The sequence below is a fragment of the Dreissena polymorpha genome, chromosome 1 (assembly GCF_020536995.1).
Source record: "Dreissena polymorpha isolate Duluth1 chromosome 1, UMN_Dpol_1.0, whole genome shotgun sequence".
NCBI classification, from domain to species: domain Eukaryota; kingdom Metazoa; phylum Mollusca; class Bivalvia; order Myida; family Dreissenidae; genus Dreissena; species Dreissena polymorpha.
The window spans coordinates 129,308,025-129,324,262 of record NC_068355.1 but is presented as its reverse complement, the minus strand read 5'-3'; the positions used below and the strand labels follow the sequence as shown (position 1 = coordinate 129,324,262).

The following is a 16,238-nucleotide window of genomic DNA, read 5'->3' as shown; positions in this document are numbered from 1 at the left end:
TCACTTTGAACATTGAATTATTTAAAAGTTATAACAAACATTAAATGTTCTCCGAACAAATGACTCATAAAACATATAACAGATTGATAGGATGATATGAACAAATCAAGGTTGCTAGGTTGCCCGCCTAGAATGGTCCTGTTAGTATGGAAGTACTTGATATATAAATTTATTAGCCTGTCGGTGTTGTAAAGACATAAAATATTTTATGAATGTCTCAAAGTGTGGAATTATTTTGCATTTAGTAAAAGAAAGGCAACACATAACCCTTAAGTGGCTGACGAGAACTTGTGGCTAAATACAACTAAAAAGAGGCATTATGATTCTTGAAAATAAAAGTAAACATCATTATATATGAATTTTCTGATCAAAAGTGTTATTTTTAGTGAATAGGGGAAATACATTTTCAAGAATAAACAATATAATTATAAATGTTTTGGCGAAGTGCATTATTGTATTATCATAGTACAGTTTTGGTCTAAAAATCCCGTAACATTTTTTAAATTTCATAACACCTTGTTGCAAAAACAAATCATGAAAATTAGAATTTTCAGAGTAACCTATTAAAATAAAATAAACAAGGGCTGTTTGTAAAACATGCATTCCCCCCATATGGGCTCTCCGTTGTAATGACAGCCATTGTGTGACTATGTTTTTTGTCAATGTGACCTTGACCTTTGACCTAGTGACCTGAAAATCAATAGGGGTCATCTGCGAGTCATGATCAGTGTACTTATGAAGTTTCATGATCCTAGGCCCAAGCGTTCTTGAGTTATCATTCGGAAAAACACCTGGTGGGCGGAGCGACAGACCGACAGACTGACCGACATGTGCAAAGCAATAAACCCCCTCTTCTTCGAAGGGGGGCATAAAAATGCTTTATATGACCTTAGATATTATTTTTGCAATCATTTTTCATCAATTACAAAAGTTTAAAAAAATTATTGTTTCATGCTACTCATGGTACCAGTTTTTTGTCAGAAAATTAATCACATTTTTTAAAAATGAATTATCCCTTGTTGCCAAAAAAATCATGAAAAATATAATTTTCAAAGATAACCTTTAAAGTAACATTACTATTCAAAATCAACGAAAATTTCGTACAATTGTTCGTAAAATAAACTTAACCAATTAAAAATCAGTGTTCCTTATGGCAATTGCCGAAATTTCAATGTCAGATGTGGTCTGATAAAATAGATGTTTGTAGATACAAAATGCTCGTTTTTAAGGTGGTTTTGCATATCTATTCATACGACACATGAACACTAAAATGGTGTTCGTGTGTCGTATGAATAGATATATTCGCGGGAATTAATTGTGGCCACAAATAAATAAAAACGAGCATTTTGTATCTACAAAAATCTATGTAATCATACCACATCTAGCGTTGAAATTTTGGCTATTGCTATAAGGAACACTGATTGTTAAGGTGTTAACTTTATTTTACGAAATACTTAACGAAATTTTCGTGGCGTGGCGTCTCATCTGGATCCAAACTGTTTGCAAAGACTTTCAAAATTCGGTTCCAGCACTGAAAGAGTTAAACCTTAAATATTATTCCTTCAAGCATTTTACATCAATAATTTATGTTTGAAAAAAATCATTGGTTCATGCTAAATACTGTTTGATATACTGTAAATAATGTAACTACACATCCAAGTAGTGAGTCCATTAAACTATTGCAACCGAAACACCTGGTGTGCCAAGGCACCAGCCGAAGTCAAATGCCTTCTAACTTAGTGCATTTTTTACTATTTATATTTGTATGCATTTGTATGTGTTTGAAAAAATGTATAATCTTTAATGACATCTTCTGACCATGCATGTCCTAGATTTCAAAATCCAGGCCCTGGTCTGACACATTGGTAACATTAACGTTAAACTGTTACCAGGCTTCTAAATTTAATTAGCCAGGTCACAGGAAAAGGGCAGTCTAATCAGTATCCAATAAAACTATTTTTCATTGTCAGAAAACCGCTCTTAAGCAAACAGCTTTCAAGCACCTGCAGGCTGAACTGGATCTAAACTGGCCACAATCGCTTCAATGTCTCTTTAACTGGGATATGGTTCATTTAACTTTAAAGGGATCTTTTCACGTTTTGGTAAATTGACAAAAATTGAAAAAAGTTGTATCGGATTTGCAAATTTTCGTTAAAGTTATGTTATTTTAAGAAAACAGTATTACTAAACATTTACCATGGTCTAATATAGCCATTATATGCATCTTTTAACGATTTAAAAATTATAAAGCGTTGCAACGCGAAACGATTGAATAATTTGGAGAGTTATGTTGTTGTTGTTCAATTGTGTGAAACTACGAAGATTGCTTATTCTAGGTATAAAATTCGTCAACCATTTATACTTGGCAGAATGGTCGAGCAGGCTAATGCGTTTTTACTCCAGGGGGTCACTGGTTCGAGCCCTGCTGCGGACTACTTTTTTTTAAAGAATTTTATTCTGGATTTTTAACTGGAGCTTTTAATATCCAATGTTTACATTTATCAATATAAAGCATTTAATGACTTACTTCAAAACATGTCAAAATCTGTAAAAAGGCCCCTTTTAACATAATACCTAATCCTATAAATATGAGGTCAATATACATGGACTAAACGGTAAATTACGTCTAATTATTTGGACTGTAATGACAATAATGTAAAGAAAGCGAACCCCGACTCAAGCAGACTACAGCATCCACGGGCACCAGCTGGCCTTAGTCAAGACAGGAAAGTACTTAGGCGTGACACTTGCCAGTGATCTTTCCTGGAAACCACACGTGGACTGCCGCACTAAGTCTGCCAATAACTCTCTCGCCTTCCTCCGCAGAAACCTCTCAAGCTGCCCAAAAGACATAAAGTTGCAGTGCTATAAGTCACTAGTCAGACCTGTCCTCGACTACGCATCAGCAGCTTGGGACCCTCACACACAGGCATGTATTCAAGAGTTAGAGGCTGTACAGCAAAGAGCAGCGCGATTCATCACAGGCAACTACAGGACTACAAGCAGCACTAGCCAGATGATCGCAGACCTTGGGCTACCTACCCTAGAACTCCGCCGCCAGCACTCTAAACTTCTGATGATGTATCGAATCACATATGGTCGTCTCGACATTCCAGCCACCGACCCTCTCCGGCGATCCATCACATCTACAAGAGGACGTGGTCTCGAAGACATGGATGGTGCAGTGGTCCGTTACTGGATACCCTAATGCAGAACAGACACCTACCGCCACTCCTTCTTTATCTCTGGAGCTCGATTGTGGAACCAGCTACCAAAGCACCTCACAGTTCTACAGACCCCAGAGTCATTCAGGGAAGGACTGGCCGGCCTCCAATTCAAACATTGAGCTTTCCTGACTGTACATATTATAAATATTAAATGTTTTATTCTTTTAACTGCACTCTCACGATCACCTTGTATATAACAAATGTACGAGTATGCTCCAGAGTGAGATTAGTACATCACATGGAAGAAGAAGAAGACATCAACTACTGAAATAGAAAGAAGAAAGAATTCATACTTACCAGTAATTTGAGTAAAGAGTTTGTATTCAATGTTGTATTTCAGGACAGCTTGGTGATATGCAAATCCCATATGACACGTTGATATCGGGTATCATAGCCATTCAATAAGTCGCAAAATGCTTAAACAAAATTTATAAAGCGAAATGTGACTTAAATTGATAACTAAAAATACCAGTATCCTCAGTATGCCAGTTTTGCCTTGTCGAAATCCATTAATTGTTGCATTACTTAATAGCGAAACAAGCCGATTTAAGCTGTAAGAAAGTTTTGACACGAGTGTTATCAAGTCTCTCATGGGCGAAGTCATAGAAAGTGATCCATTCACATCGAATGTGAAGTAACTGAAAAATCGAGTTATCTCAATCGGACTGGCTCGGTCTTTTACATAGGTCGATATTGTTAGAATTTTTTTTACGATTATGATACCTTGGACGATGCTGTTAGCATCGTCAAAAAGTGCACAAGGTCTAGATTATCACAAATCTCTCGTTTTTATGTTTTATTCCTAGGTACTTCCTTTAGCGTAACAAATGCTTTGCCATTTATGCCATAATGTACTTTAGTATTTTGTTTGTCTTAACCATGTTTAAATAACTTCACTGTCTCTATTAACAGCTGCTTTTAAAATGATATTACAGGGACCTATGTATAGGTCCCCGCATATAAACATAAGCTATAATAAGCTTTTGAACCGACATTATTAACAATTGTATAATAATAACCAGGGACCTATACAAACAAATGTGTTTGTATAGGTCCCTGTTATATGTTATGCACTCTTGTCGACTTTTAATAAAATTTACTTGACTTGACTACTGTATTTGAATGGCGTGTATTCATTTCAAACTTGTGATTAATTTTGAAAAAATGAGTTGCGTCTTAAATTATGCAATGGCGAACAACTTCAGTGTCTTCAGCGCTTTGATTAATTTGAATACACAGGTCTGACATTGTGTACACACCGGTCTTAATGACTAACGCAGTGACGTCACCATCTATGTATAGAATGCAGGTCTAATCCAGGTAAAAACGACTGGTTCCCGTGCGGTAGTCGATTGCCGTCTTTACCTATAAAATATTCGAATCACAGTCAAGTCACTTCCGCGTTTTATCATCACCTCACTTTGAAGAGTCGAAATTATTTTTAAATAATTGATTTTTGTACGCTAAGGCAGTTAGTAACAGCTATTACAACTCAAAACAGTAAGTTTTTTTGTAAAAATAGTTAATTAACAATTTATTCATGCACAAATGAATTGCATATGGGAGTTAATTTCGGCGATATTCAAATTACAATCAGTCGGAGTACCTGTAGCGTACCTGTATTAGAGGGTTCAGGCCATTTTTTGTTTTTAATTATTTTTAAATTCTTTTAATGAAATTAAATAGAGCTTAAAATTACCTTGACAATGATGCAATTTTTATTATTCTACGACTTATAGTTTTTTATATCAATTTTTTAGTCTTGAAAATATGGTCAAATTCGGCAACTTTTTCCCATATTATATCATATACATAGTGTAGTAAAACTTCTAAAAGGCACCGAAAATGTAGGATTTCAACCAATATTATTTGATTTTGTTATGGTAAGAGAATAAATAAGTCAGGAACCTATAGATAAGTATATATTTTTGGAAAGCTTGTACAATACACATTGTAATATTGTCAGTTATAATCTTATATATGTCATAATATACCGCATTTCCATGGAAACGAACATACCAAATAACATGAACTTTGCGTCCTTTTGAGCATAGTAAGATAAACACACAAATAGTAACTTGTACAAAAGTCAGGAACATATAGATAACTATATATTTTTGGAAAGCTTGTACAATACACATTTTTATAATGTCAGTTATAATCTTATATATCATAATATACCGTATAAACATGGAAACGAACATACTAAATAACATGAACTTCGCGTTCTTTTGAGCATATTAAGATTAACACACAATTAGTAACTTGTACAAAAGTCAGGAACATACAGATAACTATATATTTTTGGAAAGCTTGTACAATACACATTTTTATAATGTCAGTATCTTATGTATCATTTCTGATGTGGGTGGGGTACCGGTATGTTTTAATATCATGTTTCTATTTCAGCTTTAAAGACAAGGAGCAAAAATCATGGTGTCCAAGACAGCCTGTAAAGCGTTCCTGCTCATTATAAATGTGTTACTTTTCGTAAGTAGTTTGCTGTTTTCATTTAATTAAGTGTACCCATACAGTATCAATTTAATTAAGAATGTCAAGTATCATTGTTTGATTAAGAAATTAGATGTCACTTGATTATGTTTATTATTATGTATGTATATTCTGTAAATTATGTTTGTTACAAAACAGAGACTAAACTAATGTTACTGAAGTGGCAAGTTATAATTTTTGAAAGGGTGAGTGAATCTCATTTAAACCAAGACTGTTTATAATCAGTGTTAAAGTCACCTGGTTAGTATTTTACAAGCAGGTTTGTGAATCTTTATACTGTAATTTACACATCCAGATTAAATTCTTAATCATAACATTGGATTTAAAAAAGGAAATGACTCCTCTATCCATCTGTTTTCAGCAATAACTTGAAACGTTTAAATTAACTTGAAACTAATAGATTTTTTGTGAGGCCTAAAAACAAGAAGTCTTGTTTCCGGTTACCCGACCAACCCTATTTTGAACCGCCAACTCAAAAAAATTTTCTCTTACAAAATCTGCGTCCGAATTTTGTGTGTGAAATTTACACAACTGCAGAAAGCGTCTGAATCCTTTAGACACTCTTTATCATCAATACGCCTAGACGATATAGAGACTACCGGAAATGGTGCTCAGTAAAAATACATAACTAGAAATGGCGCGGCAGAGGCCGACGCGTATCCCCACGCCGCATGTTTGACCCAGGGGGTGCCCCAGGGTTGATAATGGGGCCATGCATAGTTGAGATTGACCGTATTGTCATAAGAGATGTTCAGTATCAATTTGAAGTAAATCGGTGTAAAAATGAAGAATTTATAGTGAAAGGCAATTTTGGGTGGGCGTGGTCTATGTGGGCAAGGGCGCCCCAGGGTTGGTAATGGGGCTATGCATAGTTGAGATTGTCTGTATTGTCATAAGAGATGTCTAGTATCAATTTGAAGTAAATCGGTGTAGAAATGAAGAAGTTATAGTAAAAGGCAATTTTGGGTGGGCGTGGTCTATGTGGGGGGGCCGCCCCAGGGTTGGTAATGGGGCCATACCTAGTTCAGATTGACCGTATTGTCATAAGAGATGTTCAGTATCAATTTGAAGTAAATCGTTGTAGAAATGAAGACGTTATAGTAAAAGGCAATTTTGGGTGGGCGTGGTCTATGTGGGCGGGGAGCCCCAGGGTTGGTAATGGGGCCATGCATAGTTGTGATTGACCGTATTGTCATAAGAGATGTTCAGTATCAATTTGAAGTAAATCGGTGTAGAAATGCCGGCTTCCTGAAAAGTCCCAAAAAATGCCTGTCAACCGGACAGGCTGATGGAAAAGTATGCCTGTCTGGACAAAAATTCACCTGACCGAACAGCGTTAAGTTTATAATTGAAGAATTAAGTAAAGTTTAACTCATATTTATTGCAATGTGCAGCCTGTGTACAAGTACACTCGATAAAGTAAAACAAAACGTTTGCGTGTTCTTGTGATTAGAGTGTATGATGGACAACAGCTTTAAATTATATTCAGACTCAAAACAATATAACATAACATGACTACGCATTGATTAGTATACTTGCACCGTATTGGATCGTTTCAACATACATCACAAAACATATTGATTGTGACTCGTCATAATGCAGCCAATTTCTGTCAGACTTCCACTACTGTGAAAAGTTCTTTTTACTTGTTTTGCTTCATATTCTTTCGATTTTGTTTTTTTTCCTCATCGCTTAGCTTCCTTTTCTGGCCTTGTATAGCGCCATTGAAACTTTAGCAACAACATTTATTCATGTGTAGTTTTTGTTACAACGTTTGTAATTGGATAGGTGGTAATATGTCGGACCAATAAAATTGACATTTTTGAAAAAAACAACAAAGGGAGAGCACTCTTATAAACTAGTGACGCGTTAGTGTTCTTAATGACAGAAAGGCTCGAAATTCACAAAAAGAGGGATTCTAATGGGGTGTTTTCGTTCTTTTGGCAAGTATTAGACTTTTCGGTATTTAGTCACAATTTTTTTGGCCTGTCACAAGGACTGGCGATATTAGAAATTTCGCCCGACCGTTAAGAATTTTGCCGGACAAGACCGGCGGTCCGGCCTTTTCAGAAAGCCTGGAAATGAAGAAGTGAATGTTAAATTACATTAAAAAATGAGTGAAAATCTCTGACCTGGCCCCACCCCAACCCCCATAACTTTTGACCCAGGGGTCAGATCAAAATTCCAAATAGTGCAGGGTCGCACATATGCTCATAGCTACCAAGTGTTAAAGTTTCAAGGTTCTAGTGCTAATAGTGTAGGAGGAGATAGTGGCCAGGACGGACGGACGGCAGAGATAACCACAATATCCCCACGCTTTTGAAAAAGGATGGGGATAAAAAAGCAAAGAACTCTCTAGCTAAATCATGTAAATGGCAACTTCATTGATTGCCGTTAGGTTGGGTAAATGCAGCCACAAACCAGATGGATGCAACAGTATATTGTCCTTACCCCATAACTCAACTATTGCCAATGTATTTGATGGCAATAAACACGGTGAATTGGAAGGATTTGAAGTTGAAGCTTTGGTAAGAAAAAATTGACAACGCACGGTCACTTCTGAACTGCATTTGTTATTTGTGAATATTTTGGAATCGAGCACATTCAGACAAGATCCTGGCATGGTGTCAAATCTCAATACAATTCTCATTTTACCTCTCTAAAATGTTTGCTATAAATTTGCAAAATTCAATATCTAGTGTGTATAAAATAAACAAGTCTAGTCATTTATTCCTAGTCATCTGAACTCTATGATTAATTGAGTTTTGACATGTTTATAAAAAAAGTATTATATTAACTAAGTAAATACTCTGCTGTTGAACTGTTAATTTTGTTAATGTTTTGTTTCATTGACATTTATTCTAGTCAATAAATGCTTTATTCAAAAAGTAGTCTTTAGTTTTCTAAGAATATTTATTTGTACAGTAGATTACAGATAAAGACAATCTGGATTAAACATCTTCTTGTTAAGAACTATATCTGAAAGTTGGTGCTATGTCGTCATGCATTTCACACTGCTGATACCTGAAAATAATGACATTCTCATTGAGTTAAATATTCAATTAAGTGTTGTGGTATTAAGAAGAAAAAAGCCTACCAACCCCCCACATTTTTTTGGGCATGTTACCAGAAACAAAACTTTTTTTTTTAGGCCTGAGCAGCAGATGTTTGCTGAAGATGATCAGATATAGGTTTCCAGCTGAATTCAGCTTTGGCTGATTATGTCCCTTTATCTGCTGCATAATTATTATAACTCTGATGAAACAAAATGTATCTTTTGTTGGTTACAGCTTTGTGGAGCCATTATAATGGGAATAGGAATCTGGGCTATAGCTGACAAAATCTTCATATCCAATATCATAGGGAGCTCACTGTTCAACTCTGCATCCTACATCATGGTGGTAGTAGGAGCGTGTATAATAGTGACAACATTTATAGGATGTGGTGGCGCAGTGGCCAACAACAAATGCCTTGTTGCCGTGGTAAGTTTAAAAAGTTTATTGTTCTGACATGTAAATGGCATTTATTATAATAGACAAATCAATTTTTTTTATTTATTGGACAATACATTCAACAAATAAAATCAACTAAAAAACAATTCAAAAGATTTTAATTTTGCAGTATATGTTTATGTGTTGTAAGGCCTTAACAAAAAATGGTGTGTTTTAGGTTTCTATGTCAGAAAATTACAATGCCGATGTTATGTCAGAAATAAGTGCAAAATCATTATTTTTACAAATCAATATATTTTAGCAACAAACATAAATGAGTTGTAATTACATTTTAAGGACGTTATTAATAAGGCATACACAATGTAAGATGATGTCGGGAAGTCAGTTTAATTCTTGTTGCACTAGTGAAATTGTAATGTATAATGATTTCGCAAAAAATGCACAATGAAATTGAATTTAGTTAAAGTGATATGAGCCTGGTTTTTCCGTCCAGCACTTTTTGGTTACATCATAAATAGCTTGATGTTTAACACTGAATTTTAAGCTGCTGTGTTAACCACAAAATTTTATTTCATTGCTGAGTTTGTGGAAAGTCCTACGATTTAATAAATTGGAAAAAAAAAGTTAAGGCATTTTGCAAAAACAGACAATTTATATTTGTTTAAAGTCAATGATGTAACAGATTAGACACCACTTAGCAAACATGATTTGTATACAAAATCTTTAAATATTCTCTTTGAAATAAACGGCATTGATTCGTCATCACAGCGTTTCGACCTCATCCTTGTTCCTATCAAAACATTTGTAGACACTACACAAGTTATTTAAAAACAGTTTGAGATCTGACTTCAAGATGTAACATATTGGACACGGACTGTTAAATCACCATTAATAAAAAAGAATGTCTGATTGAAAATTGTATAGGTTTGTGCCTTTTTAGCTCATCTATTTTTTTTTTAAAAATTATGAGCTATTGTCATCACCTTGGCGTCGGCGTCCGGTTAAGTATTGCGTTTAGGTCCACTTTTCTCAGAAAGTATCAATGCTATTGCATTCAAACTTGGAACACTTACTTACTATCATGAGGGGACTAGACAGGCAAAGTAAGATAACTCTGGCGTGCATTTTGACAGAATTATGTGCCCTTTTTATTCTTAGAAAATTGAAACTTTTGGTTAAGTTTTGTGTTTAGGTCCATTTGATTCCTTAAGTATCAAAGCTATTGCTTCATACTTGCAACACTTACTAACTATCATAAGGGGACTGTGCAGGCAAAGTTATGTAACTCTGACCGGCATTTTGACAGAATTATGTGCCCCTTTTATACTTAGAAAATTGAAAATTTTGTTAATATTGTGTTTAGGTCCACTTTATTCCTACAGTATCAAAGCTATTGCTTTCATACTTGCAACACTTATTAACTATCATAAGGGGACTGTGCAGGCAAAGTTATGTAACTCTGACTGGCATTTGAACGGAATTATGGGCCCTTTATACTTAGAAAATTGAAAATTTGGTTAAGTTTTGTGTTTTGGTCTTTTTACCCCTAAAGTATCATAGATATTGCTTTCATACTTGGAACATTTGCAAACTATCATAAGGGTACAGTAAAAGGACAAGTTGCATAACTCTGGTTGTCATTTTTACGCTATTATGGCCCTTTTTTGACTTAGTAACTTTGAATATATGGTTAAATTTTGTGTTTCGATCCACTTTACTTCTAAAGTATCAAGGCTATTGCTTTTAAACTTCAAATACTTTCATGCTATCATGAGGTTACTGTACCTGGCATGTTGAATTTTACCTTGACCCTCAAGGTCAAATTATTAAATTTTTCTAAAATTGCCATAACTTCTTTATTTATGATTAGATTTGATTGATACTTTGACAAAACTACTCTTACCTGACATACCACAATAGACTCCACCCAAACCATCCCCCGTGCCCTCCCCCCCGAATCCCCCCCCCCCCCCCCCCCCCCCCCTTAATTTTTTTTTTAAGATCATCTCACAAATGACCACCACACCCTCACACTATACCCCACCCCAACCCCAATTTTTTTTTTGAAACGGTTAAATAACACACATTTTTTTTTTTATTATTTTATTTTTGAAATACCATCTAACCATCGCACCCAAGAATCCCCTCCCCCCACACACCCCCCACCCCTGAATGTTTTTTTTTTGCATTTTTTTTGCATTTTTGGAAGATAATGTAATAAATGTCCACACCCCCACACTATACACCCCTCTTCACTCCACCCCTCCCTCCTTTGTGATTGAAATTGAGAGTCCCTGTGCCTTTAAAAAGAAAAATGAATGAGCGGTCTGTACCCTCAAGGAGGTGCTCTTGTTTAAGTTTTATATCCAAGAAATAACCTTTATTGATAATATTGAAATAAAGGTACATGTAAGTAGCCCAAGATTTTTTGGTAGAGTTATGGAAGCAGGAACTCATGGGCACTATAAAAGGTATACCTTTTTTGTCCAGAATCCGCATGTATTTGTTACAAATTTTTGTACTAACAGGGTAGAACTTGGTAGTTTTATGATATTTATCAACATGTTTTATATTAATCTTAACAAATATGGCCACAACATGTTCAAATACATACATGAAATTTATATTTAACATGATATTGGGATGTAACTAAAAAGTGCTGGATGGAAAAACAGGGCTCATAGTATGGGCATCTAACAGTATATGCCATGTTTATAGGTGTCTATTGCAACCGTTGTTTATTTTTGGTGTTTTCACTTCATATACACTTATATTTGTTAATGCAGAATCATTATATTTAAACAATATCCGAGAAAGAGAATAATAATGCATTTGAATATCAAGCACAGGGGTCTAGCTAGGCTCACAGGGGTCTAGCTAGGCTCACAGGGGTCTAGCTAGGCTCACAGGGGTCTAGCTAGGCTCAAAATTGAGGTAGAAGCCACTTCTCCCTAAAGTCAAAATAGGGAGAAATGGTAACATCTTTTGGAGAAATGGTACATTTGCGTCATAGATCTTAGTTTAATGTATATTTTGCGGCAACTTAAAGGATAAGTGGTTTCTGTTCAGCGTTCAATCAACTCTTCACTTGTTTTTAGTGCTGCAACGGTATATCAGAATATATCGCAATACGAAATCCGCATATTGTATTGCGATACGATTTTCATCATACCGGTACAAAAATTCTACAAAAATTAATCCATATTCCGCCCAGAAAAGCCATTCGAAATAATGATATCAAGGTAAACAAAACAAAACCCGTGTTAAATTTAAGATGAAGCTTATGGAAATACGAAAAAACAAACAATTAATTACATATTAATAAAAATGTAAATAGATGTTTACATTATAAACATAAGTAATAATGATCAAAAACAAATTTACATAACAGCATTCTGATAAGTTACACGACTGGCTTTTAAACATCCATAAAAAAAATTCCGGTTATTATTCTTCTTGTCGGCTTTTATAAAAGTTCTCAAAATGGCAGACGAAACGAACGCCGAGTTTGACTTTATAGACATTTTTGTAAATAATGCTAGAATTGCCAATAGGATATAACTAGAACTTAAACATACAATACAAAGGTTATGTTCATGCAATTAAGTTGGTTTTAGTGATTAGCTGGAGAGTTATAATACTGGTACAAGTTAGCAATATATATTGGCTGCAATATATTGCAATACGGGTTTTTGAACTTACAACATATTGCAATGCAGTTTTTTGCGTATTGTTGCAGCACTAATTGGTTTATACAATAAGACATGTTAAGTGTACATTTTTCTTATTTCTCATGGATTGTTGATAATGATGGTACTTTTTATATTTTTCCTGAACAGGTGTATCAAATAAACTTCAATTGTAACAAACCAGTAATGTTCAGAATATTTTTAACCAGGTTTTCCGAAGGAAAAAACTGGTTATTAGAATGGCGAATGCGGGCGGGCTGGCTGGCGGGCTGGCTGGCTGCTGGCTGGCTGGCTGGCGGGCTGGCGGAATAAGCTTGTCCGGGTCATAACTATGTCGTTCATTGTCAGATTTTAAAATCATTTGGCACATTTGTTCACCATCATTGGACGGTGTGTCGCGCGAAATAATTACGTCGATATCTCCAAGGTCAAGGTCACACTTTGAGTTCAAAGGTCAAAAATGGCCATAAATGAGCTTGTCCGAGCCATAACTATGTCGTTCATCGTCAGATTTTAAAATCATTTGGCACATTTGTTCACCATCATTGGACGGTGAGTCGCGCGAAATAATTACGTCGATATCTCCAAGGTCAAGGTCGCCACGACTAAAAATAGATTAAAAAAAAACAAAAACTTACAAAGGGGGTTAATTTTTTTTGGTCATTTCAAAAGTTCAGTTTGAGTTTTCTCCCTTTATCAGATTTTTTTTTCACAATGAAAACCTGGTTTTGTGACAATTTTGTCCCTTGTTACTTCCTTGTTAATTTTAAGCATTAGAACATTAAAACAAATTCTTATTTTGTTACAAATATTTGTTTTAAATTAAAAATTCATTTAAAATCTTATTTTACAGCAGAGATTCCAAATCTGACCTGTAAATGCGCCCCATATTTATTGGCCCAGTACTAGGTTATCTCTTCCCATTTGATCATTCTTGAGTATTGTTTTTATAATGGGCCATTTAGCTTTGTTTAAGAATAGTTATTTGTAGCCAGCACAAGGCAATTAATCAAGGGATCATCTATGAACGATTTCAAGAAGTCTAAAAGCTCCAGATTGTTCTTTTGAATGTTCAACTTTGCATGATCTGTAAATGGGGCAACTTATGGCTGAGAATCCTCCTGTGTCCAATCCTCCATATCAAATTGATTTTAATCAGTCAATCAGGGTTCGCACAGACCTTGAAAAGTGCTTGAAAATCAAGGTTTATCTTGAAAAGTTCTTAAAAACGATCTGGAGTGCTTGAAAGTGCTTATTTTCAACCATAGCCTTGAAAAGTGCTTAGAAAGTGCTTGAAATTGGCTGGAAAAGTGCTTGAAAATTAAATAACAACAATTAAAAATGTTAAAAACAGATTCATTATTTCCAAGCTTTCAGATAATTATCCCCACGCTTTTTGAAAAAAAGGTGGGGATATTGTGGTGATCTCCGCCGTCCGTCCGTCCGTCCGTCTGTCCGTCCGTCTGTCCGTCCGTCTGTCCGTCCGTCCTGGCCACTATCTCCTCCTACACTAAAAGCACTAGAACCTTGAAATTTACACACATGGTAGCTATGAGCATATGTGCGACGGTGCACTATTTGGAATTTTGATCTGACCCCTGGGTCAAAAGTTATAGGGGTTGGGGTGGGGCCGCGTCAGAAATTATCACTCATTTTTTAGGTTATTTTACATTTACTTCTTTATTTCTACACCGATTCACTTCAAATTGATACTGGACCTCACCTATGACAATACAGTCAATCTCAACCATGCATGGCCCCATTCCCAACCCTGGGGCGCCCCACCCACATAGGCCACACCCACCAAAAATTTCCATTTACTATAATTTTTTCATTTCTACACGGATTCACTTCAAATTGATACTGAACTTTTGTTATGACATTAGGGTCAATCTCAACTATGCATGGCCCCAATCCCAACCCTGGGGCGCCCGCCCACATAGGCCACACCCACCAAAAAATTCCATTTACTATAATTTTTTCATTTCTACACGGATTCACTTCAAATTGATACTGAACTTCTCTTATGACATTAGGGTCAATCTCAACTATGCATGTTCCCATAACCAACCCTGGGGCCCCGCCCACATAGACCACACCCACCCAAAATTGCCTTTACTATAATTTCTTCATTTCTACACCGATTCACTTCAAATTGATATTGAACTTCTCTTATGACAATACAGTCAATCTCAACTATGCATGGCCCCATTACCAACCCTGGGGCGCCCCGCCCACATAGACCACACCCACCCAAAATTGCCTTTTACTATAATTTCTTCATTTCTACACCGATTCACTTCAAATTGATACTGAACCTCTCTTATGACAATACGGTCAATCTCAACTATGCATGGCCCCATTACCAACCCTGGGGCGCCCTGCCCACATATGTCACACCCACCCAAAATTGCCTTTTACTATAACTTCTTCATTTCTACACCAATTCACTTCTAATTGATGATGAACTTCTCTTATGACAATACGGTCAATCTCAGCTATGCATGGCCCCATTACCAACCCTGGGGCACACCTAGGTCAAACATTCGGCGTGGGGATACGCGTCGGCCTCTGCCGCGCCATTTCTAGTTTCACGTTATATCGATCCGATGATATTGATCGCTCCTCCTATCTGACCCACGCCAATTTTCGTGCGCTTTTTATCAGAACAAAGAAATTCATTTATTTTTATGTAGAAGTTGTAACCTTAAATAGCTGTACACGATGCATGCAAACCGTGTCAGATGATTTACACATGTTGCAATACAACGGTCCTGATTGGGTGATTATTTCATCAAATCTTTAAATAGAATCATATGAGGAAATTCATTTGATAACTTTCAAAAATTGCAAACGTTTGTGTTTATGACTTTAATCGTCTATATAACCCACCCATAATTTGATTTTAAAAATGGAAATCAGGCATATATGGGATTATTGAGTAATGAATTAAGATGGGAGAAGTTGCATGTATGCGATTGAGACAGTTGAAACGTATGTATCAGGGAATCTGGAGACTCGGGGATCATACGATTACTACAATCAGCTATGAGTTCTCCTTGGCTTCAAACTGTTAATTGAATAATCAAACACTCAATTAACAATCCTCCAGGTGCGGTATCCTACAGCTAGGTGCGTACACTGTTTTCTTTTATACGCGGCGTTTTATAAGATAAAAACACTGTCATGGGCATGGGTGTGAATTATTTACATTATTTATTATCACTTTTAAATGAAAGGGATCAATACAATACGTTTATGTTGCATTATTATATTTTAAGCGAATATGATGAACACGGCGGTATAAATTATGGGTCTGCTGTGATTCGGTGTTCGCCTTATGGCAAACGGCCGCGCGA

General features: G+C 35.8%; 1 protein-coding gene across 2 annotated transcripts in view; it reads left to right on the top strand.

Annotated features, from left to right (window-relative positions):
- The first annotated feature begins 4,596 nt into the window (after nucleotides 1-4,596).
- LOC127849543 (tetraspanin-9-like) overlaps nucleotides 4,597-16,238 on the top strand; it is a 43,790-nt gene continuing 32,148 nt past the window's right edge. For both annotated transcript variants that reach the window (XM_052382185.1, XM_052382196.1), the window contains exons 1-3: nucleotides 4,597-4,727; nucleotides 5,637-5,717; nucleotides 9,029-9,220. In XM_052382185.1, coding sequence (XP_052238145.1) covers nucleotides 5,661-5,717; nucleotides 9,029-9,220 — 249 coding nt within the window. In that variant the 5' untranslated portion in view covers nucleotides 4,597-4,727; nucleotides 5,637-5,660. The remainder of the gene's footprint in view (nucleotides 4,728-5,636; nucleotides 5,718-9,028; nucleotides 9,221-16,238) is intronic.